At 41.0% G+C, this 25687-nt stretch overlaps 1 protein-coding gene across 4 annotated transcripts in view; it reads right to left on the bottom strand.

The window, feature by feature from the left end:
* Positions 1-12349: 12349 nt before the first annotated feature.
* Positions 12350-25687, bottom strand: part of KLF3 (Kruppel like factor 3) — a 34611-nt gene continuing 21273 nt past the window's right edge. For all 4 annotated transcript variants that reach the window (XM_045550521.1, XM_045550520.1, XM_045550522.1 and 1 more), the window contains exons 3-6: positions 24127-24610; positions 23315-23465; positions 18252-18412; positions 12350-16261 (exon numbers count right to left, since the gene is read on the bottom strand). In XM_045550521.1, the coding sequence (XP_045406477.1) occupies positions 16080-16261; positions 18252-18412; positions 23315-23465; positions 24127-24610 (978 nt within the window). In that variant the 3' untranslated portion in view covers positions 12350-16079. The remainder of the gene's footprint in view (positions 16262-18251; positions 18413-23314; positions 23466-24126; positions 24611-25687) is intronic.

Here is a 25687-nt window from a genome sequence, read left to right as displayed (position 1 = left end):
CGGGGCCTGTCCCCGTCCCGGCGCGAGCCCCGGCGTCGTGCGTGGCCGGGCAGTTTGCAGAAGGACAGCCGGTCCTCCTGGACGGCAGCCGTAGGTTCTTGGAAACTGCGACTGTAAAGGCAACGACGTGTCACGAAAGCGGTTTTCCCATAGGCTCGTTGATACAAATAAGGGTAGGTTCCCACAGCATATTTCTGGTCACAAAAACATCACCAAACTTCTAAATAAAGACCAAAACACTTCTGATATTAAACACTCAAATAAATAAAATGTATGTGAGCTACACATACATTTAAGAAACATTAATAAAAAGCTTACTAAAAAGATAATTATTTACCCGCTTATTCCAGTTCAGGGTCTTGGGTGGCCGGAGCCAGCCCTGGCGTCGCGACACGCGCTGCGGCCCAGGCGGGACAGGTGTGGGCGGAGGGAGGAGACCAGAGGACCCGAGAAAACCCTCACAGGCGCGGGGAGAGCGCGCCAGCTCCGCACAGACGGAGGCCCCGGCGGGAGTCAATTGTTTTTCCTCATCACTCTTCCACGAAATGACACGGAACGAAACGACATTGTTTGAGGACCTGTCCTACACGTTTAAGACGTTTAACTGCACATTGGTCAACCCTGCTGTCTCCTGGCTTTCTGACTTCGTGTGCTAATGGTGCCTGGAGTAGCTGCGGGCACTTTTGGGCTTCATCTAAAGGAATATTACCTAGGAAATTTCATTTCGTTCGGGTTTAGTCGGGTATTCATGTGTTTCGTGTTACTTCCATGCTGAGTTCTTGTTAGCTCATCCCGGTGTGGGAATGATGTCCAGGAAGGAACGCTCTCACCACCCCACTGGGCTGACTCGACCTGATTAGAGAGGTGAAGCCGCAGGGCCAGACGTGGCATGGCAGTGAGAGTGTGTCCTGTGACATCTGACCCAGATGTGCCCCGGGAAGAGAAACAAGGTTTGAATGTGCAGGATCAGAGGCTAACCCTAGAAAATTCTTCCAGTCACCAGACTTGGACAATTGCAAGCAGGGAACTCGGTCTCATCAACACCTGGTCCAAACAGAAGTTCTTTCTTGTCAAAAATCTACTTAATAATGCAACAGATATACTTATAAATAAATCATCTATGATTTTCCTTTTTTGGTGGAATTGTATGAAATAGATTTTATCAGGATTTTTATAAGGCACAAACCTGTAGCAGTTCTACAAAAGCGGGTACCTCTGTGTGTGAAGTCACATATTTTATGCATCTAATTATCAATAATAAAAAATAAATTTTAATTATCCATGCTGGGGAAAGATTGACTTGTCTTTATATTTTCTACGAAAAACATTACAAAATTGTTGTCATAGAAAGGCTGTAAAGACTACTCAGCCAAAGAAAGGTAGAAAACAAGTATAGTAGAGATGATTAGGCAGGTCATTAAGAGATATTATGAAATTTTTCTAGATTTTATGATGTTTAATGTATCTATTAGGTTTTAAAATTTGTAGTTTATTGGGACTTCTTTTCTTATTTGAAATAAGTATCATAATTATAACTGATTTTGTATTTGTTTTCATATTATTTTTCTTAAGTCTTTAGTGTCCCCCACCACCAAATGGGTAGGTGTCAGGCCCCACAAAACCAGGACCTGCCCCTGACTAAATTATGCTGCGCGTCTGAGGCTTATTGGCAGTGTGACTGCCTGCCCATCCCTCCTGCCCTCCCAGCCCTTCCAATAAAGTTGTGTTTCTCCTTGATTTTTTTTTTTTGCCATTCTCACTTAGCAAGATAATCTCCTATTTAATCCCAGCCAACTTGTCTTCCCATGTATTAAATTCTTGTAAATATCAGCAGAGTGATTTTTGCAATGCCTGGAGGGCAAAATACTTGTAAGCATATTAAATTTGGTCTAATTAAAAACTCAAATACAACCAACGGTTCACTACAGTCTTTGTTAGGGAAGAGAGGTCTTTAAAAGAGAGTAGCCAAGTGACTCCCTCCTTATTTCAAATATTCAGTTCAGCATTTTGCTCAACCATTTTATTTTTAGTAAGAAAGAAGTTCTGATTGGTAAGGTTGAAAGGTGTTGCTTATTGAAAAAAAAATACAGCACACCCAGGCTGGGTTGCACAATTGTACATGGATTTTCAAGGTGGTGGTCATGGGGGTGTGGGGGGAAAGCAGCTGATAAAACTATGCAGTTAGCTGTGACAGTACTAACTAGACATTTCACTAATATTTTCTGTCCTGATGTTTTCTTTTCTATAGAGAACTGAGTTACTCATGGACAGAATAATGATGACCTTACATGTTGAGCTGAGGTGTAAATCTCAGTTTCTTTTTTCCCTTCTTCCTTAGTTCTACTCCCTTTCTCCTACCCCTATGGGCACTTATTTTAATGTGTTTAAGTTGTGACTTTAAATATGCATGTTCTTGTAAAACATATACTTTTGTTTTGCATGTATATGTGTATCTAATTTATATGAATGGTGTGTGATATTGATAACAGTGGTCCCTCCCTTATCTGCAGGGGATACATTCCAAGACTCCCAGTGGATTCCTGAAACATTGGATAGATTGAAAACAAATGAGTTAGGCCGTTCTCTCAAGAAATTAAAAATATACAATAATAATGCAAATCCAAACAAGAAGGAAGGAAATAATGAAGACAGAAATTAATGGAATTAGATACTAACAAACTAACACAAAGCACTCCAGAAGATTAACAAAACATATTGGCTGTTTGGAAAAATTTGAGAAGATAGACTTTTGGCAAGACTGTTCAGAAAGAAGACAACATGAATGCATAAAACAGATAATGAAAAGAAAAACAGCTATAGACCTGGAGATTAAAAGCATTACAAAATGCTATTATGACTGTTTCCTAATAAATATGATAACTTAGATGAACGAGATAAATTTCTGGAAAAATATAAAGGGTGACAATTGGTAGAAAAAGAAAGAGAATATTTAAATAGACTAATGATTATTTTAAAAACCTCAAAGGACATCTTCTGCCCAGGATTTGGCCTAGGCAGTTTTTCAGAGGAATTTTACCAAACTTTTCAAGGGAGACTATCTATCCATTATTAGAGTTTCCAGAAAATTGAAAAAGAGTGAAAGTTGCCCAACTCAGTTGAGACTGACTATATTAAATAAACAATGGCCAGACCATGTATCAAAATAGAACTCTGCCGCACAATCTACAACAATTAGCCCAGGAAACTAACCCATTGTTTACAGTAATCAGCCTGATATCTACAGTCAGACTTACAGGACGTCAGACCACTATCTCTACCAAACAGTCCAGGAAGCCAAACAATAACTTCTGTAACAATAGGTCTACAGTGACCAATATCTGATTAATAATTGACAACATCCTTAATTTGTGTCCCTGCTTCAACCTAGGACCAAACAGACAAAGCTAAATATGCACCCTAATTTATCCATAGGGTACCATTCCTCAAGTCAGCCGCCTCCAGCTTCCTCAGGTAACAGCCCCCTCAGGGCACACCTGAAGCCCTCTCTTTTTTCTGTTGTAACGCTTTCCCATTCCTCTGTCTACCCTTGAGTCTCTGCCAAAATGCACGTGCTGGTGGTGGCTGGTTCCCTCACCATAGCAAGCTCTAAAAAAATAGTCTTTGTCTATTCTCACCTGGTTGGTCTTCATTCATTTTCACTGTTTATGAAGCTGGTGAAACCTTGATCAGGCAATAGCTGATTCCATTTATTTTCATAAGTACAAAATCCTAAATAAAACATTAGCTAACCAAATTTTACATTTTATTAAAACATATATATTTATATATCCTGTGCATAAGTAGGATTTTTATAAGAAATGCAAGGATGGTTCCACATTAAAAAAAATCTATCACTGTCACTTACCATATTAATGGCTTAAAGGAGAAAATCATGAGTATCTAAATAGATGAAGAAGAGCAGTGGTTAAAGTTCGATACCTATTTACGTTAAAAACGTACAGAAAGCTAGAAAAAGAAAGGAACCTCTTCTACCCAGATAAAGGGTGTATACAAAAAATCCTGTAACAGGAGGCATGCTTATTGGAGAAACTGGATCTTCATGAAGATCATTATAAGACAAGGATGCCACTAATGCTTAACATGGTGTTGCATAGTTTAGCCAACATGATAAGAAGAGAAAAGCATAAGAGATATGAGGATTGAGGGGGAAAATTAAAGTTATTATTGTAGCTATTGCAGTTATTAAAACAACAACAAACCAATAGCATCAGCCAAAGTAATAGAACTAATTAGATAGCTCAGCCGGTTTGCCAGGTGCAAGATGATATTATAAAACCAGTAGCAAATATAATAGAAATAAAGCAGGAAGAGCAGGTCCACTCTAAACATTTGTGAGACCTGGGGCAAGACTACAAGTGAAGATTACATTGTATATGTAAATATTTAAAATTTAAAATTAAAGCTATTTGAACTGTAAAATGGGAGTATATTTAATAGTAATAATATCTACCAGCAAGCTTACCACTTGTTTGTCATGTATACCACCAGCTGAAGGAAGAGATGGGGCCATTTCTTTCTGCCTCTACACCAGTTGGTGCACACCTAGGTCAGGTTCAGTAGAAACACACTCTGAGACAGAGATTTCCATGCAGGTTGTTTAATGGGGAACAACATCTGTAATAAAGAAGTCTCAGCCTGGCATAGTGGTTCCCACCTGTAATCCCAGCACTTTGGGAGGCTGAGGCAGGAGGATCACTCAAGGCCAGAAGTTCAAGACCAGCCTGTAGACCTGTCTCTACAAAACAATTAAAAAATTAGCTGGGAATGGTGGTGCATGACAGTAGTCCCATTTACTTGGGAGGCTGAAGCAGGAGGATCGCTTGAGCTTAGGAGTTTGAGTCTGCAGTGAGCTATGAATCCTACCACTGCACTCCAGCGTGGGCAACAGAGCTAGACCCTGTCCTCCCCATGTCCCTGCCCCCACAAAAAAGAAGTCTTGCATGAAGTGAGGGAAATAGGACTGGACAGACGGAGATGCTAAGTTTTGTTTAATTTTTTGGCAAAAATGAAATATTATGAAAATAAAACTACACTTCTAGTATTAATATCCATGTAGTTGCCAATGTAAAAATTCAGTATCGTGCTTCATGCATGGGTGGGAATTTCTTTGGGTTTACCCTTTGAGGGTTTGCTGAGCTTCTTCAATCTATAGGTTTTTGTCTTTCAGCAAATTTGAGGAGTTTTCTCACATTATTTCTTTAAATATTTTTTCAGCCCTGCACTTTCTTCTCTCCTTTTGGGACTCCAATGAGATGTATGTTAGATCTTTTGTTATTGTGCCACAGGTCCCTAGACTGTGTTCATTTTTTCAACCTATTTTCTCTCTGTTCTTCAGATTGAATAATTTGCATTGATCTATTTTCAATGCAAATATAATAGTCATTCTGTTACCATCTAGTGAGTTCTTTATTTTAGATATTGTATTTTTCGTTTCTAAAATTCCCTTTTCATTCTTTCTTATTTCTTCCATTTGTTGGCTGAGATTTTCTAGTTTTCCATTTGTTCCAAGAATGTTCATAATTGCTTTTAGGACAATTTTTATGATAGTTGCTTTAAAATCTTCATCAGATAATTCTGACATTTCTGTCATTTGGGTGTTAGTGTCTGTTGAATTATTTTCTCATACAAGAGGAGATTTTCCTGGTTCTTGCTGTGCAGAGTAATTTTGGATTATGTCCTAGAAATTCTGTGAATTCTGTTATGAGACTTTGGTTCCTGTTTAAACCTCCTATTTTAAGCTGGCAGTCAACCCATCTGAATTTAGAGCACACATCTTGGCCCACTTTTTGGGCTGTGGTTTGAATGTTAATTTCATTTTTGGACCTTTCCAGTACTGTTCTGGTCTGCCACTCTGTGCACTGCTCAGAGGCCAGTCTGAAACCTGGGTGGTAGTCCATGCTGTAGTTCCGTTCTCAAAGCTTTTCCTGTGTTGATTCTGGTAAGTTTGATGCTTGGGCCACTCAGAGATGAGCCTGAGGCTTCACACTTAGATTTAAAATATCTCTTTCTTCTGCTCTTTCCTCTCCATAATTCTCTCCCGATTCTCTAGTTGGAAGGGGGATGGGTGTTGTCTCTCTGGGGCTTGGTGCTGGGCAGGCATTGCCCACAGAGCCGCACCCCACGGCCTCTGGACACTGCGTCATGGTCAGGAAGACAAGCTCTGCTTCTGCTTGCGTTTATTTCCTACAGAACAGGAGTGGTCAGGGCTCCTCCCACTATGCCTGCTGGACAATGGAAAGGGACCAGGAGCCACTTTGCTGATGTTCACTTAGTGCAGAGTGGGGATTCTTGATGAGGTTCTGTCCCACAGACTCCGCAGCACGGTGGTGACGGGTGTGGGGGGTGCTGCGTCTTGTATGGTATTTACCTGGAGTACAGCAGTTCGAGTCAAAGGGGTCCAACCTGTATTGCTGTCCTCTTCCTGGACTTTTGTTGAGAGTGGGTTTTTCTTGGATTTTTTTTGTTCTTTTTTTTTTTAGCCTGTACCTGGAGTGGTTCCAGGCTGTGGGTTGTTCTAGCTCCCAGACCAGGAAATATAGAAGGGGGAAAATATCCCAGAGAGCTTACTGCTAGGTTGTTCCTCAAGTCCTAAGTTCTCTAGCCAGTCAACCATCTCTTCTTCACCTTTCGGAGTCTACTGATAGTTGCTGTATATATCTTACTCTAGAGTTTTTAGTTGTGATTAGCAGGAGGAATAGTGTGGAATGCATTTAATCATATTGTGACTAGAACCAGAAGCACTTTTCTTAGGGCTTTGATTAATCCTATTATATCTTTAAACATATATTTTACAGTTTTCTGATAGTTTTACCATATGGATTTTTTGTGTCGTGCTCTCCGCACTGTCTACTGGCTGTTGCTCACCATGTACACTTCCGTATGTGCTTTGTTCACTCAGTTGTGTCATGAGTTAAGTATATTCTCCTAGAAGTGTTTTGTGTTTGCTTCTGTCCAGAGATTTATGGAGAAGGTCTCAATTTCAACTCTCCACCTCATTCAAAACCAGGACTCGTTATCACTCCCTTGCTGCCTGTTAAAACCGATCTCTTGCATAGAACAACAATAAAAAAAAAACCCCTTAAGTATAAATCTAATTAAATATGTGTATGACCTGTACACAAAACCTATAAAACACTGATGAAAGAAATCAAAGAAGACTTAAATAAATTGAGTAATATACCATGTTCTTGGATTGAAAGATTCAATTGTTCTATAGACTCACAGTAATCCAAATCAAAACCCAGCAGGCTTTTTTTTTTTTTGTAAAATTGATAAACTGATTCTAAAATTTAAATGAAAAGGCAAAGGAACTAGAACAACCAGAATAATTTTTAAAAATAATAACAAAGTTGAAGATCTCCTACTAACTTATTTCAAGACTCACAATAAAGCTACTGTAATCAAAATAGTGTGGTTTTGGTGGAAGGATAGACACATAGATTAATGGAACACAACAGAAAGCCCAGCAACTGACCTACACATATATGGCTAATTGATTTTTAACAAAGGTACAAAACAATTTAATGGGGAAGGAATAGTCTTTTTCAATAAATGGTACAGGAACAATTTTCGAAGACGTTGTTAAGAGAATGCAAAGATAAACCACAGACTGAAAGAAAACATTAGCAAAATAGGACTTACATGGAGAATGTATAGCGATGTCTCAAAACTCAGTAATAAGAAAAACAAACAACCCAATACAAAATGGGCAAAAAATTTGAACAGGTACTCTGGTGAAGAAGACAGGTGGATAGCAAACAAGCACATGAAAAGATGTTCGCTGTAAGTCATGAGGGAAATGCAAATTAAAACCACAATGAGATACCATTCCACTTATTAGGCTGAAGAAAACAGAACACTTGGCAATAGCAAGTGCTGGGCAGGGAGCAGGGTACCTCGGAACTCTCATACGTTGCTGGTGGACATGCAAAATAGTACAGTGACTCTGGAAAAAGAGTTTAGCTCTTTAGTTAAAGAGTGAAACATTTACTTACTACACAAACTAGCAATCCCACTCATAAACATTTACCCAAGAGTAATGAATACAAAAACAAAAAACAAGCAAAAAAGGTCAAAACCTGTACACAAATGTTTATGGTAGCTTTATGCATAATTGCCTCAAATGTTTTCAAATTGGAAACAATCCAAATATCCTTCAACTGGTGAATGTATAAAGATTTTGTGGTATATCCACATTCAGTCATTATAAGGAACAAGCTACTAGTACGTGTAAGCACATGGTTGAATCTCAAATACGTAGTGCTACTCAGTAGAAGACAGGCTCAGAAAGACTCACACATACATGAGGCAAAAGTACAGGGAAAAAAAATAGGTAAGAGTTGACTACAAAGGAGTGTGGGAGCGTGAGGTAATTTTAGGGAAGAATGGAATTGTTCTATGTCTTGATTGTGATGATTACGATGTGTTCTATGTCTTGATTGTGATGACTGTATGTGTTTGTCAAACCTCACTGGGATATACACTAAAATCATTTTATTTTATGTAAATTATACAATATTCCTAACATTTAAAAAATATGTCAAGCCTCTTGTTGATGGAAACCAGCAAATTTCCCCCTTCCTTCACCACTTGGGGAGTTCTGGCTGTGCAAGTACTGAAGAATTAGCAGTATTTTCCTAGTTGAGGGATAGACAAGTGAGGCCTGCATAGTGGCAGGGCATCCCAGAAAATGGCTTGACATGGGCAAAGGCAAACCTGTGTTCATTGAATTTTTAGAGGAAGCACCAAAACAGCCGGGAGGCCACCCAGATCAGAGACCTGTATTTAATATTTTCAAGAGCATGCTCTGGATTTGAACTTGGGTCTTGCTATCTTTGTGACCTTGGGTAAATTACTTAACTTCTCTGTGCCACAATTTCCATCTGTAAAAAGAGAATGATAATGGATTACAGTGCTGAGAGTCAAATGAATTGCAAAGTGCTTAGAATAGTTCAGCACATATAGTAAGTGCTCAATTAATGTTAACCATTACTATCCACTTGCTCATTTAACTTACTTTCCTGGGCACACTTCCCAACACACACGCTGGTGCACTTTGTGCCTGGCCTTGAGGACTGGACACTGGGCACCTGGAGTAGAATCATGTGAGGATGGTCTGAGATCTGGGGAGGGAAGGAGACAGATGGGCAAACTGGCCATGCAGGGGACGAGTGCTAATAATTTAGGAAATCACAAGGGTTATGGGGTCACAGAAGGAATTGGGGAGAGAGTATCTCCATGGAGAAGGGGAGAGGAATTCACTCAAGGAAAGCCCAAAGAAGAGGTGACTTTTGAGTGGGGTTTTGGAAGATGAGTAAGAGTTTGGTATCTCCCTGAATGCTCTGTGTACCCATGAAAGTCACTGAGTATGGAAAGTGATTGAAGGTTCTTGGGACAAAAGGAAAAAAAAAAAAACCACAAAAGTTTGATGATATATGAGGCCTTAAAGGGGATGGGGCTGAATTAAGAATAACCAGGTTCAGGTGCAATGAGGGCCTTGGAAGGATTTTAAACAAAGGGGCAGTAACATGTTCAGTTCTTAGTTTGGGAAGGATGGTCTTGGTGACTGGTGGAGGAGGATGATTGAAGTGAGACAGTGAGGGCATTTCTGGGCCAGTCGCAGTGGGAAACAAAGAGGCCTGAGTTGGGGAAGGGTGCTGGCAAGGGACAGGAGAGGACAGACTCAGGAGGGGCCTAGAGGTGGCCAGCTGGCTGGGAAGGGTGAGATAGAGGTTAGTGCCAGAGCTAGAAGCAGAACTCAGATCTACCTATTCCCAGACTACTACCTAATGATGCCTTCTCTGTGTGTGTGCTGAGGACACAAGGTAAACGAGTCTCAGCCCAGCCATGGGGATCTTATTCTGGTGAGGAAGAGAGTACTGAAAAAATAGAATATAATGAGTGACTTCAGGGTCAAGTGTGTTGAGCAAGAATTAGGTACTGAAGATGATGTAGGAGAAGCTGGTTTGAATGTGTGGGTGGGATTTTAGTTCGAGGGACCACATGAGCATAGCCTTGTTGGTGTGTCACTGCCAGGCAAGCTGTTGGACTTTGCAGCAGATGACATCTGCTCTGGAGCAGATCGGTGAGGCTTCGAAGTCCCCAAGAGCCTCCTGTCCCAGAGTTCTTTAGATGCCAAGTCCTGGGTTGATGGAGTTCCTGAGTCTTGCGAGAAGGAAGAAACATGGAATGCAGTCAATGTGTGCCGTGTGAAAGAGACACGATCTAGGAGCCTGAAAATCTGGTCTATGATCTGCTCAGACAATAAGAAATGGTAACAGGTTTGGTTTATACATCTTAAAGTGAACGTATCCTTGAAGAACAATGCATTGTTGAGTTTTGTGCATACACTTTTGTCACTCTGGTCTCTAATGGTTTAATTCACGCATCTGTATGTATTTATTACTATCTCAACCCATTGTTCAAATTAATTAGGAAGGACTTAGGCTGAGACAGCGCCAGTGCCTTGGGTTCCAAACCAAAGCCCAAATCAGAGTGAATGATCATAGCCTAAGAAAATAAAACTTAAGCTTAACCAATCAGAAACCGACAACTAATCTCTAACTAGAGATTTTACCAAAGAGAAACTCCCAGTTAGCCTCTAACTATGGACTGTCAACCTTAACCAATCAAATAATTTGTTTTGCTTCTGGGAACACCTTGTGAACACTCCCCCCAGCATCCTTGGAGGAGCCCAACTGCTTTGGGTCTGGTACTGCCCGGTCCTTGAATCGCAGTCTACTCAAATAAACTCTTCACAGTTTTACTGTGCCTGAGTTTATCTTTTAACACCATCCTTATCTGAACTGAGCCATTACTAGGATTGATAACTTGTCTCCCAGCAAGACTCCTAATCCCACTTCCTTTAACCTGATGGCCTTTAAAGTATAGTCCCTCAGTATCCTTGGGGGGGGGGGCTTCCAGGACCCCCGCAGATACCAGTCTTTCTATGCTCTCCCTTATATAAAATGGTGTAGTAATTCTACATAACCTCCTCTATATTTTAAATTATCTCTACATTACTCATACTTAATACAACATAAATGCTATATAAATAGTACCGTGTTTTTTATTTGTATTTTGTATTATTATTTTTACTGTTCTCCCCCCCCCCCCAAGTATTTTCAATCCACTGTAGGTTGGATCCACAGAACCCCGAGACAGAGGGGCGAATGTCAGGGGCAAGCAGTGGCTATGTATTATCTTTGTGTTGAATATCCTTACTTTGTTTAACCATTCCTCGAAGAATTTAGTTTCTCATAGTCTACATTTGTCACACCTTGGTCACTTACCTGGGCAGAATCCAGCTTGTAACAATTCCTCCTAGAAGGATGGTCTCATTTGAACTCAGCAAGTGTCCTGTCATCCATAAGAAATATAGTGGAAGGATTACAGCCTGTCAACTGGACTAATCCAAGCTGATGTTCCTTTAGGATTTAACAGCCACACACAATCGCTCTTGAGCTTGCCGTCAACTCCCTCGGTATAAACGCAGTGAAGCTCCCCGGAGGAGGCGGAGTGCTCCAAGGCTGACCGTGTGTTTCCTGAGCTCCTGCTACTCTCCAACCCGGGCAGCTCAATCAGGGGTTAAGTGCCAGCCAGACATTATTTCCCATTTTGCTAAAATGAAGTCCAGGCTGGGGGAAGCTGCTGAGATCTAAGAAGTCAGTATCTAGGTTTCAATTACATTAGGAGGCAGAGAGGGAGAGAGGAGAGGTTATTACATTTTGCCTTAAACAAAAGATCTCTAAATGCTTGTCAGAAACTACTTGTTCCTGTGATGCTGAAGAGACTACAGTGTCCATGGACATGGCTACTAAAGGCTTGAAATATAACCATATTTATCCAGAATTATCTACTGCAATGCAGTTACTGTCCCGTTCCTAATTCCCCACTTCTCAAGATATGAATCCTGATATGTTACCCTAGTGAAAAATTTAAAGTCTTTACATATGTGTCTTTTCATACAAGGCACTGCAAATTCTTTTTGGAAGCAGGTAGGGGTAATAAAACACAATTAAGTAAAACATTTTAAGAATGTACTAGGTATTACACTCTGTAGTTTTATTGTTTGAGTTTAGAAGATTCCTTCTAAGGAGTTGGCTATTATCAGAAAAACCAGGGACATAGCTCTAGGGCTGAGTTAATACTTGAGTGCATCTTCCAGTTAGAACTTTTTTCCCCTCCATTAATAATCACTACCCATCAAGGAATGATTTACTTTGAAACTGCTAAGCAGAGGCTCTTGTATTTAAGAGCCTCTTAAACTGCTCATTTAAGATTTGTTCCTAGTGATCACTGCATGTATAGTAATCACATGATCACACTCAATATTCTGATGGTTTTATTAACAAGTATATAATACATATATTGCATACTGTATATAGTATATGAGGACTGTACAGTACAAATTTATGTTCACAGTTTGACATGACAAAATGTCATTACTGAATTCCCATTGGACTACAGAGTAGAAACAGAGAAGGTACATTAAACATTCACATCTTTAGTAAGAAAGATTACCAAAATGTCTCAGTATTTGCAAGTATACTAATGCATGCTAAAAACCTTTACCCATTCAGTCTTATTAGCTTATAAAATATATTACACTTTATTAAAAATTTCTGCATAGTTTATACAAGTATTAAAGTACTGTAAATGTAATAATCCTGCTATACTTGCAGGTATGGTTTAAGAGATGCTAAGCAGAAAGATTATTTTGACCCTCTAACACTAAGTACATAACAGGAAAAAAAAGTGCTAGTATTTGTAAAACAATATTGTTGTAGCCCTCGTTTAATGCATGTAAAATGGCTTTGTAAATGTATTATTTAGGTGAATTTGCAATCACTTAGAAATTAATCTTGACCAAGAGAATAAAGACAACTCTGAGCAACTTCATGTATGACAGCAATTCCTTCAAGACAACTATATTTTCAAACCAAATTATTTTAAAACCATAGATCTTTAAGATTGTCTTTAAAACAATCTAATCAGGAATGAGGTGCAGATATATAGTATCAGCGATATAATTTTCCAAATTCCACATTAGTGCAATACTGATAGTGCAGATGGGTGTTTAATAAAATATACATATACATATATAGTTCCCCTGTAATTCTGCGCAAGGCTCTTGAAACAGATTCTGTGTATTTAGCATCTCCTTAGTTGAACATAGTCATGCTGCTAACACATTCTCCAAACCGAGTGATTTAGAATGTTAATGCCCATTTATAACGTAGATTCACATTCTAAAACTCTAAAATATGATGGATTCTGATCTAATTCTGACTTCTCCAAGATGACATTCGGGGCACTAACTAAAGAAACTCTAAAGCAAACAAAATTTACATGACACCAACTTCATGTTTACGTACCATCCTCACCAACGTAAAACACTGCAATTAAAATCACCCCTAATGGTGACATCATTAAAACCACACGCTCAAGGACATCTTATCTTGTATTTGAGGTCTTCCACAATAACAGCTAAAAATGACTAAGAGACTAAATTTCTCAACTATCATAGTAAAATACAAATATATATATATAAGAATTTGGTGATGGCCAATTGGTAACAAAAGTATATTGACCAGCATGGGAACAGAGAATGGCCTCCATGGGCTGTTTTTCCAGAGTTGAAATGGATCTTTGTTAATGAACTGTTAACATAATCTAAGCAAGAGTCTTAGCAATGTGTAAGTGCAATATGTAACAGTCTTTGCAGGGTCTTGCTTGATCTTTTGAACAAAATTTAAATATGCCATAGCAAATGCATCAAATTTCATGAGAACTCTTGAAGCTTCATATGAACTAAACTCAGACTCAAAGCTGATTCAAAGATCAATTCTATCCTTTCTTGTCCCCTTCAGCCACCCCATATGGGTTGGAACACACATAAACTAGTTATTTCCACCATAACAAAAAAGTTCCTTGCATTCCATTTTGATTGTGTGTGTCGTGGAAGAACCATTTCAAGAAATGAACACTTTGGCATGAATGTGATTAAGCATTTACAATACAGACAATATCTACTTTTCAAAGAGCCATTTTTATCCCTCAATTCATGTCTTAGTTGCAAAAAAGAAAAAAGCCCAATTAGGAAGTTTTCATGTTCTAAACAAATTTTGCAGTGCTTAAAAAAAAAAAAAAAAAAAAAAAAGAAAAGAAGAAAGAAAGTCAAAACCAAGTGCCAAGACAACAAATTTCTCAACTACATTTCCTTTCAGTTGGTTCACAGGGCTGAGTGGGACCCTTCAGGTACACAGTCCCCACAATTTTTATTGATGTAGCGCCATCAAAGTAAGCTCCCCACAAAATTCACAGGCCTCTAGAATCACCCATTCACTGATGTTTTAAAAATGCTTAAACAATGTATTCCTCCCAGTTAAGGTTGTGTTGGATCCTGAGTTGTGGCTGGGATGAATGTTCGGGATTCCATTCTTTTCTCTTCTCGATTCATTAAGGAGGGTGAAGGGGCAATTTGGTTATCTGCACCTACATTTAACCACTGTTGCCCACTTTCTGCAAATTCAGGACCAACGGCATTTCTATGCATGAATCATTTTTATTGGCATCAACTATGGTGCTCAAAAGCCTGCTTTTGAAGACCTTGCTCCAATTATCTTCAACATAAACATGAGTCATTATTTTCAGTTTGTTCTGATACTTGACAGTGATAGGAAATTGCCAGCTCTAACAGTAAACTTCTGGGAATTTTTGAGCTATATATGTGAATCCCTGATCTCTGGTTTTCTGCGTTTTTCAGAAATCCCCAAAATAAAGGTATGTGTGCTTCACAACTAATCATATTTACAAATAGTGTCACTCTGGGCTTAATTCAATGAATCTACTAAAGCATTAGCAGATGCTTCTTTATGATCTGTGTCATGAACACAAATGACAGCCAATTTGGCACCTTACAGCTCACACAGAAGACTTTCTGTATAAAAGCTATGTGATTAATTTGATATGGGAATACAAGTACCACTCAACACTTCCTGTTTACAAAAAAGCTGTATGCAGGTTTAGGTAAAAGAAAGACCATCCGTACTCTTACCTGAAAGATTTTTTACTGTTACTAGGCAAATATTTTCATGGAGTCCCTACTATCAACGCTTGATAATCTCCTATTAAAGACACTGTAGGAATGGAGATAGTTGCAAGGATGACCCCATCGGCATTTGGCTTTATGCATGGTTCCGCACAGCCAAGCACGCACAGAGAGCGAAGCTCTGGGAATGCACGGCACAGCTAACCAAACGTTGAAATCTTACCAACCCCTAGCCCGGGAGGAAAGGGTGGCCTCCTCCTCTGCCTCGCCGGCCCCCCCAGCTCAATGGCCCCCTGCTCCTGCTCCCGGCTAGGAGAGCACAGCATCCATCCCTTGAACTGGGACGCGTCACCCACCTAAACCAAAGCTCTGGCTCATCTCCCAGCGATGGCAAACTCCTCCACAGGAGCTGCAGGCACGAAGGAGGGAAGGAACTGGATTCAGATGAAGTGATAAATCCAGGCTGACAAGCAAGATTTGTGAAGGACGATGGAAAAACTGACTGTACTAGCTTGAAATCTTGCTGTACTTCTAGCTAACAGGGGAAGGAGACCACCCTTCTTTCCGCCGTCAAGAATAAGATGTGATCACAGGGCACAGAGGTATGAATGTCTCTGGCAAGGACTAGCAGGCTGGATACTGTATTTCTAATACATTTACTTTGACATTCTTTTGAGGAATACATGGAGAAAGCAACAACTGGTTATGTTAACTTACATGTTCCCTTGTTCTCATTACATTAAACGTATCTACAAGAAGGGTTTGCTTAGCATCCCCGAAAAAAAAAAAGTGTTCACATTCTTTAGGTCTGACCCGTGGTAAGGAGAGGGAGGATTAGAGAATATCTACTACTGACCATATGGAAGTTTCGAATGATATAAACTCATAGATTCAGACCAGCTGAATCAAAATTAAAATGTACATGTAAAAACTGTGTTGGACAGTGGGAGGGAGGAGAGAGAGCCAGGTGAGTGGGGAGTCGTGCTGAGGCTGGAGACAGAGGCACTCAGACCAGCATGTGGCGTTTCCTGTGCAGGGCAAGGTGGTCAGAACGGGAGAAGCTGCGGTCACAGTCCGGACACTGGAAAGGTTTGATTCCAGTATGTTTTCGGAAATGTCTTGTTAGCTCATCAGACCGAGCAAACTTCCACGTGCATCCTTCCCATGTACATTTGTAGGGCTTTTCTCCTGCAAAACAGAAAAATTGTTTAATTTTCCTGTAAAGAAAGTGAAGATTTCTAAGCTAATGCTTGAGATACATTATTTTCAAGGTATGTTCATACATTTTCTCCTCAATAACACATTGCCTTATAAACCACTACAGGACAAATAAGAAAAAAATGAATTATTTCTCTTAATGTTTATTTGGCTCTCTGCCAAAAAAGAAAAAAAAGGTGGGGGAAGATCTTTAAGAGTTCTGAAAACATAGTTACTGAAATCCATTCTGAGGGACTACCGCCAAATGACTTCATTAACACATGGTGATCTGCATTTGTACATCTCCATGCAGTGCTATTCCTTTAATGAGAAGCCCAAATCAAAAGTTTGTGGGGCTTTCTAGTACTCTTCAATAGTTTTCTAAAAATATGAAGTCTCTTATCAACTGAACTATCCTGTTAGGGATTTCAACATCCTGTTTTCTTGTTTAGTCAATTAACAATTATGCCTAGGTATACTGCTTTAATTCAGAAGTACTAAAAACACAGTAACTCCTCCTCATCTGTCCAAAGCTAGGTTTTTACAACCCCCTCTAAAGATAATTTACAGATGAGGAATTTACCTTTACGGGGAAATGACAGGGAGAGCCAGTATAAAGGCCCTTACAAATAAAAAGGGTGTTACGGCAATCCTACATGTTTAAACCAGTAATGAGTATCATGAATTATTTCCATTTAACATCCCTTGTTCTCTAGAAACCTTGCAGGACTGCTATTCCTTAGCATTTCAATGAGACGTTCAGAATTTGTATTATCTGTTTCACCGTACAGAATATACACATTTTTCCCACATCTGAATTGTCATCCAAATATTCAATGTTGTTTTAACCGTAGGTTGGAAGTTGGTAACATCCACCTCTTGGGTCCCATTAAAGCCCTAGGGTTGCTTTTATGAGTTGATTTGGCATTGCTGTTTTCGTGTTCTTCTTAACACAAGGCTGTGACCTTCTGATTTTTCTGGGATAACATTGTGCCAAAGCAAAACAACAGTGGAATGTCGGCTGACTTTCCCTCAGCTTCCTCTGCCTCCCTCCAGGATTCAGCTGACTCCACTTCCACACTGCCAGACACTTTCCTTCCTTTTCTCTTCCAAGCCCCAGATTCCTCCCTTCATAAATATTTCAAGTAAGAATGACTCGCAAGACTCAGAAAAACAATCTCCGCTCTGAGTTAGGGAAAATGTACACAGAGGCAAGTTGCTGTCGGACTAAAATGTCACATCTAAGAGTCTGGAGTGAGATGAGCCTACTGTACACTAATCCCCGATTCTGACTGCCGTCAGTCAGGCTAGTAACGTGTTTGTGTGATTCCCTAAGATGTTTTGCTACAATGTTCAGAGGCAGTAAGAACAATTTCACGTTTGCTTCACCCCTGTAACAATTCTTGTATGACCTGGCTAATCACTCTCCATATTCAATACCAGGCAAGGTGGAAGATACCCTAAAACAAATACGGCAGATGATGACACAGGAGTCCCCTCCATTTCAGGAGACAAAAATCACCCAAATTTCTTCACTTTCCTTTCTTTCAAGGATAATCTTCTATTTGGATTCCATTTCTATTAAACTGCTGCATGTATTTGTTCTGCATAAAGAACAGTTCTTTGCTCTCAGGAATTGATAATGTACGTATGTTAAACAATAGCTCCTATGAAGGCCACATCCTCCACAGTTACAGCACTTTCTTCTCTGTTCCGGCAGCGCAGGTTCCATCCCGCTCTCCCTCCCTTACTGGAGTGCAGAGCTGTGACTGTGAGGGACCTTGTTATGTGGACTGCTTTCAACCTATTCTAACTTACCAAAACCTTCACTCTTTAAGACCAATAGAGATATCCATAGATGACTAGGATAACTTTCAAGACGCCCGAAAAACTCTTATTATAATAACCTTTGAAAGCCAGAACTTTCATCTTTAGCATTCCATTCTAATACTTCTTAAGAAAGAGGAATGCAGTCTAATACCTGTGTGTGTTCTTCTGTGTGCTTTCAAGTGGGAGCTTTTAGTGTACACTTTGTTGCATCCGTCATAATCACATCTGTGTATCCTCCGCTTCCTCTGGGTATCCGGGGACTCCACAGGCAACGGTCTCTTCCCAGGCTGCACTATGACTGAAGGATGATTCCTACGAAAGCCAAGGTTAAATATAAAATGTTGAGAAGGCTCTTCCCTTTCTTCAGTCTACTAAAAGCATTAACGATACTGGGCAAAACAAACAAACAAAAAACCCAACAAAATAAACAAAAAGAAATTAGCTCATCAACCCAAGAAGCACTGCTATATTCATTCAACAAACATTTAGTGAGCACCTACCATGAGCCAGGCACTGTGCTTGGCACCGGGACACAAAGATGAATAAAAACAGGGTTCCTGCCCTCGAGGAGCTCACACTCTAGGGGAGACAGACATGGAGATAAGTAAGGACAGCAGGAAGGGTCGGCTGCTATGCTAGAGGGGGTGCCAAGTGCTAGAGAGGCTCTTTCCCTCAGTAAACATTTGCCTATCTGGAGTCTCGCGGTACGAGGCAATGCTGAACACTGTATCTTTTCACAGGTCCTCCTTTTCATTATTGTTCTTTAGGGGAATTGCGAAAGGTCAAATTCCTGAGTCTCAGGCAACCACACTGTAAGATGTACCTGTATTTTATCCTTTACATAACTGGTATTTAGTTGGAGTCTTAGAGACTACCAATTCACATTTAATTTTTAAATGCTGGCTCTTCAAAAAAAAGCTGGCTTTGCTATCTTCACAGTCACTATTATTCCTGCACGAGGGAGAACTCCAGTGCTAGCAGCCACCCATGACTCTGGCTCCCCCAGGGGACACGTGACATTCTCCCTCCCTTGATTTCTCTCACAGGGCGGATTTGAAGTCAAATCCTGTTAAACACCATTACTAGGAGCTTTCTCTTTTCCAGAAAGAAAGGTGCAGAGAGAGAACGTGGATGGGGAAGTGCTGGGAAGCCTGCAAAGTTGCCTCAGGCTTCCCCTCTGATTGATGCAAGGACTTGAAATGTTCTCATCTGCTCACCCACTTTTCCTACAGACTAATCACTGGATGCAGTGAATGCACATGCAGCTGGGCTGCAAGTGTAATCAAAGACTTCTCTTTCGAATTTGAATCTACAGCTCCTACAATGTTCCAAATAATACATGAATGTTTTGTCCAGCTGTCTATGGGAAGAAAAGATTGGTGAAAAGGAAAAAAGAATTTCATGAGAGTAAACCCTCCAGTTTGTGAGGCTAAAAATAAAAAAAAGATAATAAGATTGAGCCATAAAAATCAAAGGAGAGCCTCTGAAATGAAATTTGCATTTTTGTCTTGGTAAAAACTTGAATGCACATCCCTTGTCAATAACTTTTTCAGGCATGCTAAGGAGTGATGAGAAATAGAATAAAAGGTGTGTTTATTTTAAGTGACCGTAATTCTCACGCTTTATTTTGAGCAAAGAAAAACTGTCAGTTTTGTGTTCCACTTTACTTTCCTACCCTGCTGTCTGGAAAAGGGGTACAGATGGATAAAATAGCGAAGTTTAGACACGTGGACAAGTGAACAGGAAATAGTGAGGAGAGGGGAAAAAAGAACACGGACTTCAATTATATATATGTGCAAACAGGGAAAACAGAAGTGAGAGTTTATGGACAGTTTTTATAAGGCTGAATTATTCACTTAAAATTCTTCAATAAAAAGAAAAAAGCTACCGGTTTATTTTTAACTTTCAACCTTAATGCCATCTAATGAAAATGTTTCCTCTTCATTAAGAGAACGTCAGGAAATAAAATACTGGGCAAGACATTTAATGATTAACTAAATACTCTCCTACATCTCTGGGATATTTCGAGAGTATTTGTCTCAGACCACTTGAGAAATCCCTCCCAATTATGGGATTTTGTGGGTTGGGAATCTAATGGTTTCTGTGTCATAATTATAACTGCTTTTTCCAGCTGTTTACTTCACATGTAAAGGTATGCTGAAAGGCTGTGGGCTCTACCTTGAAATCCCAGCTCTGGCACTGACAGTCTCTGGTCGGTCCTGGGCAGGGACCTTATTCTGTGTCGCAGTGTCTTTTCTATAACATGGGGATGATGGCAATGGCGCTGTGAGTGACGCGCACAGTGCACTTAAGAACAACGTCTGTAAAATCACTAAATGGGAGCTGTGAATATTCTGAAGCTCAGAAATGCTTTACCCATTTGGAACTTTAAATCCTACAGTTGTTTAATTTCATGAGGAGTTTCTGGGGATGTCCCCAGACTAGGGAATCTCTCCTTGAGTTACTGTCTACCTTGAAAGTAGTGACACTCTGAGAGTGGTTAGCAGCTCACCTCTGAAGAGCCTGCTGGTTCAGGCCGAGGCTAGGGAAGAGTCCTGGGTTCTTACACTTCTTGGTCTCACCCCTCATTTTTAAAAAAGGTAGTTTGGGACCATTATAACCAAGAAGTTAGAACAGCTTCTAAATATCCGATACCTGTCACTGTGTTTTGAGTTAAGCTACAATTCATACACAGCTAAATAGGGAAATCTGATCCTCAAGCTTTTTGTTCTAAATACATTTTCACATATGTAAATATATAACCCATTTTTAGAATTCAATATACCTTTGAGTGCCTTTAAAAATAATTCTACAGCTATAACACCATGGCCAAGCAAATGGATTTCAAAGCTGCCCTTTAAAGTCTGCCTCTGGGAAGGAAGGGTTTCCCGAGGCAGACAGTATTGGGGCTGCCTCACTGCAGTGGTCGGAGGAACCCAGTTTCAAGCGACTCTTTCCTGGCTAGCTGCTTTCCTACGTGGGCTGCTACTGGGCACACTCCAAGACATTACTCAAGCACATCTGTGAGAGAGCTACTTAAAAGAGTACATGTCCCAGTTGTGGCTCATCTGCTGAATTTTTTTTTTTTTTTTTTTGAGGAACAAAATGCATTCTTAGGTCAGCACTAAAATAAGCATATTACTCATTAATCATTAAAAACTACTGGAGCTTAAGATCACCAAAAGAACATTACTTAAAATAGGAAAGAAAAAAGAATTTTCTTTTTAGCAGAATTCAGAGCGTAGAATATTGCCTTCAGATCTTCTACAGACACACAGTGGCTACCGGAGAGAAGCCATCTTCTGTAATGTTCTACGCTGTCATTCGCATTAACCTGGACTTGGGGATGACACTTTCCCAGTCAGTGGATCCTCCCTATGTAGGCCCTTGGGTTTACTTAGTTTTATGGCATCTTTTTAATTGCCTGAGCGGGAACAACTATAAGTACATGGCATGTTCCTAGTTACCTTGCCAGAGATACCCCTCTTCATAAAAAAGAAAAGAAAAGAAAAAAAGAGAGACCACTCTGCCTGTAAGATGTGTCCATTTTGTTTAGCCACTTTGTTTTCTTTCACCTGGGAGCAGGAGCAGTCAGAATGGCAAGATGGCACGAAAAGCACTAATCCGAAAGCAGCTCCAGGAGACCCGCTCAGTTGTGACAGGTGATCACAGGCGAGTCACCTAACATCTTGGCGCCTCAGTTCTTCATTTGCTCTGACTCCCACATGTTGTTGTGGAGGAATAAAATAATTCCTTTGAAAACACTTGAAGAAGTTTTTCTTTTTTTTTTTGAGGGAGGAGGGCACTACGCAATTGTGAACAGTGATGATGCACATTGCAGACACTCTCTCCCTCCCCGCTGCTGCTGCCAGAAGAGTCACTCATCTATCAGGGAGCATACGACAATGGGGAAAAAAGGATATGATTCGGTGCAGTGGACAATTAATCCCTGGGCTACTATGAGGGCACCTACCCAAGCTGAACGTGGATACAACTAGGATATATCTGAAGTTATCAGAAAATAGCTGTTCCCACACCGGAGGATTCGCGTCCTGCTGCAGAGTTAATCGTCCGAGGTAGAGGGGTGAGAAGACAAAGCAGAAAGGTGGGCGGATGGTTTATTCAAATCGGAGAAAAGGTGACGTGGGAGGACCATGGAAGGGGCCCTGCAAGGACAGCAACCGCTGCCTTTGTATGAGGAAGTGGCCACCAAGCCCAGTGCTGAAGCACTATAACCCAAGACAATTATAATAACAAAAATTACAATAAATAATGAAAACAAAGAGGAGAGGAAATGGGGGCAGCGAGATTAAGGGTCTAGCCCCAGGTCATGCAAATGGTGGAGGGCAGGAATGGATCCTTATTGGATCCAAAGGCCCATCTTAGTGACTACAAACCCAGCGTGATCACTGGTAGACGTCAAGGTTACCTACAGTGGCAGACCCCATGAATGGCATTTAACCTACGTGTGGTACCAACACATTACAGCATGTTAGACCTGGAACAAACCACCGTTCGAGTGCCTGGGTGCTGAGCAGACAGCGCAAGCTTCCCAGCAGACGGCAACTGTGCCGGAGACTGAGCTCTCCGGGGGCAGGTGTGATTCAAAAGACCAGAGAACAAAGGGTTCTTCCAATCTGAGCTCCTCTGAGCTACACGGACAGCTTGCTGTTACCACCACTGTTTACAGGACTTGTTTTGGAGTGTCTCTCTTGGGCTTCTGCTTGGCCTAAAGTTTTTGATTAAAGACATTCTCCATGATAGAAACAATGTACTAGATTAGAATTGACAACTGAGAGGACTATATGTGTCCACATGAAAACTTTTCATCATCCAAGGTTGAGCAGAATACCTGGAACACCAAATTCAATCTATGCAAGGGTTCTGATCACAGGAAAACTATGCATACATAACCAGGAAGGATGAAAAAAATAAAAATGATTTATGTGGAAAGGTACAAAATCGTGGATGACTAATTCACTGAAAAGTTGACATAATCTGTCATAATGCTGTCGGACTAACAGAGAGCACATTGTTTTTGGAAAGCTTCTCCCATCTTGACTCGTGGTCCTGGGCCACTGCCCAGTGGCTGCCACATACAACAGGGCGTTCGTGGCCAAACACCACATCACGCATTTGAAACCTTGTGCTGCCATTCCAGGTCCCGAGACGCGTGCTGCCACGCAAGTGCCAGGCAGACCTAAATATACTTACTCTTGCAACAATGCTTGCGGGGGGGACACTGAGTTCATTAAGGGGGGTGACATTTCTTCAGGATAATAATCTGTCCTCTGTGGTTCGATCCCAGGTTCTATTTTAATTTTTTTCTGTAATATAGGCTTCTCATAGGATTCAATTACAGGTACTAAAAAATAAAAATAGAAAAGTCACTCTGTGTACAATTTACCAATTTCAACTTTTAAGTTTATTGCAGAGCTCCTATCTATAACACTGAGGTGTGAGCTTTATTTGCCTTTGACAAAATCACAGCAGGAATGAATCTGCGGAGGATTCTTGTCTCTCCCGGCCATTATTTTGCCAACAAGCAGCAAACGAGGACCTGGACTTCTAAGACACAGCCCCCAAAATGGTTCTTCCTTATGATTTTTGGTTCTTTCGTTTCAATCCCTTAGTCCTCTGTCTATGACCAGCTGGTAAATAAGGTGGTTTTTGATAGCCATTTGTTATTATCGCCATGATCAAAAAGTATTTATTAAACACCTTTTGTACTGAGAACTATGTTGGTATCCAATAAAGCAATATAAAATTCAAGATTCTTTGCATCCCCAAGTTGACAATCATACAGTGAAAGTAATCAATCATCTTGGTATTAAACAGCCTGACTTTGGGGAGCTCTTCCAATATCAACACTTCAAAAAAAAAAAAAAAAAGGCCATGCCTTAGGCGGACGAGGAATCCTCTGAAGAGTTCAACAGCTCCTGCCCTGTGCTTCCTCACCCAGGCCACCTGGAGAAGACCCAGCCTACTAAGCGCGTGCAGCGGCACAGAGCCGTGGTAGGATTTACCTTGCATGCTACTGTTGGAGTTTTCCATCTCCTCCGACAGGGAGACCATGAGAGGCTGCTGGAGGTGGCTCGTGTACATGAAGGGGACGGGCTGCACCACCACGGGCTGTATGACGGGCAGGATCCCCGGGCTCCGTATGCCATGCCGGGAGAGGGCAGCTGCCATCACTGGCGGCATGGACAGCGGCACGCCGAAGGGCTGCACGCCTGGAGAAGGGGGCGAGTACTTTTTCATCGGCGGGCTAGAAGAAGGCATGCTTAAGCCAGGAGAGGCTCTCCGGTGTGAGGACGGGAACTTCAGTGAGGACGGAGAATTACCAGCCGAAGGCGGTGAACTCCGCTTGTTCACTGTGAGGTCCACCGGCTCCATCTGTATTCCGGGCAGGCCTTCCGGGGTTTGAAAGAACTTATCAGGTAACGGTGTAGAGTAAATAACCCCGTACTTGTTGGGCTTCATTGATTCCATGTAATTAGATGGGTAGGACTATCGGAAAGAGAAAAAAATGTAAACAGCCAAGCAAGTGCATTTGCTTGAAACATGAATTAAGACAAAAAGATGTAACAAGGCACTTGTAATTACATGGGCTTTAAAAAGCAGTTTAGATTTAGATACATACTTGACCTTAGTGGCTCCTGTGTCACAAGGAAAAGCTGAAATTTAATTCTAAGGTGACTCCCATGTCAAATGTTAAGGTTGATACCTGGCAAAATTCTACAACAGGCGACGACACAGGCTCGTGGCCTTTTTCGTTAGGAATCAGAGTTGGAGTTCACCAAGAATCAGCTGAGCAAAACTAACCTGTTGCTTTTCGGATGGGGCTCTTGGCTGGCAAGAAATGCTCTCCAGCTTTAGCGTGTCCAACCTCAGCAGGGCTTGTGTACCATGGAGAGACATGGGGCTGCATGACAGTACCTTGCGATGGGCTACAGCAGTTGACGATCCACACCTAGGGTGGCCAGCAATCTCAGTTTGCACGGCACTGTCCTGGTTTTAGCATTCAAAGTCCCACATCCCAGCTAACTCCTCAGTCGCAGGCAAACCAGGAGGGTCAGTCTCCCTACACACCTTTGTACTGAAGGCCACCCTCACTACGGCAATTGTGTCCGTGGCCCTAACTTGTTCATTGGTCTTATTCATAATCTGGATGAAGCTGTAGATGATGAGTTGATTTCCAAATTTGTGGACGACACAGAACTGTAAATGATCCACGTGACATGACTCACATGAGGAAACATGGCGCTTGGAGCCACTCACTCCGAAGCTGAGGCCCAGTCTTCACCCCTCTATGCCCTGCCGCTCACACATCAAACAAGGCTGGAGGCAGCCTCACGAGACACTGGAGGAGGCGAAACGGTCTGTCTCATCCCAAATCTAAGACCTGTTCCAAAGTGACCTAATTTATCTTCCAATACCTTCCTCTCTTGTCATATCAGCATACCATAACTTTCACCTACCAGCTTTAAATATAACAACAATAATTTCACACTATCCTAGACCATGGAATTCACCTAAATTATGTCTATTCCTTAACTAAAATTTTGCTGTATTTTGGTTACATCT

This window comes from Lemur catta, chromosome 4 (genome assembly GCF_020740605.2).
Source record: "Lemur catta isolate mLemCat1 chromosome 4, mLemCat1.pri, whole genome shotgun sequence".
Taxonomy (NCBI): domain Eukaryota; kingdom Metazoa; phylum Chordata; class Mammalia; order Primates; family Lemuridae; genus Lemur; species Lemur catta.
Note: the sequence above shows the minus strand (reverse complement) of the source record. Positions and strands in the feature narration are given on the sequence as shown.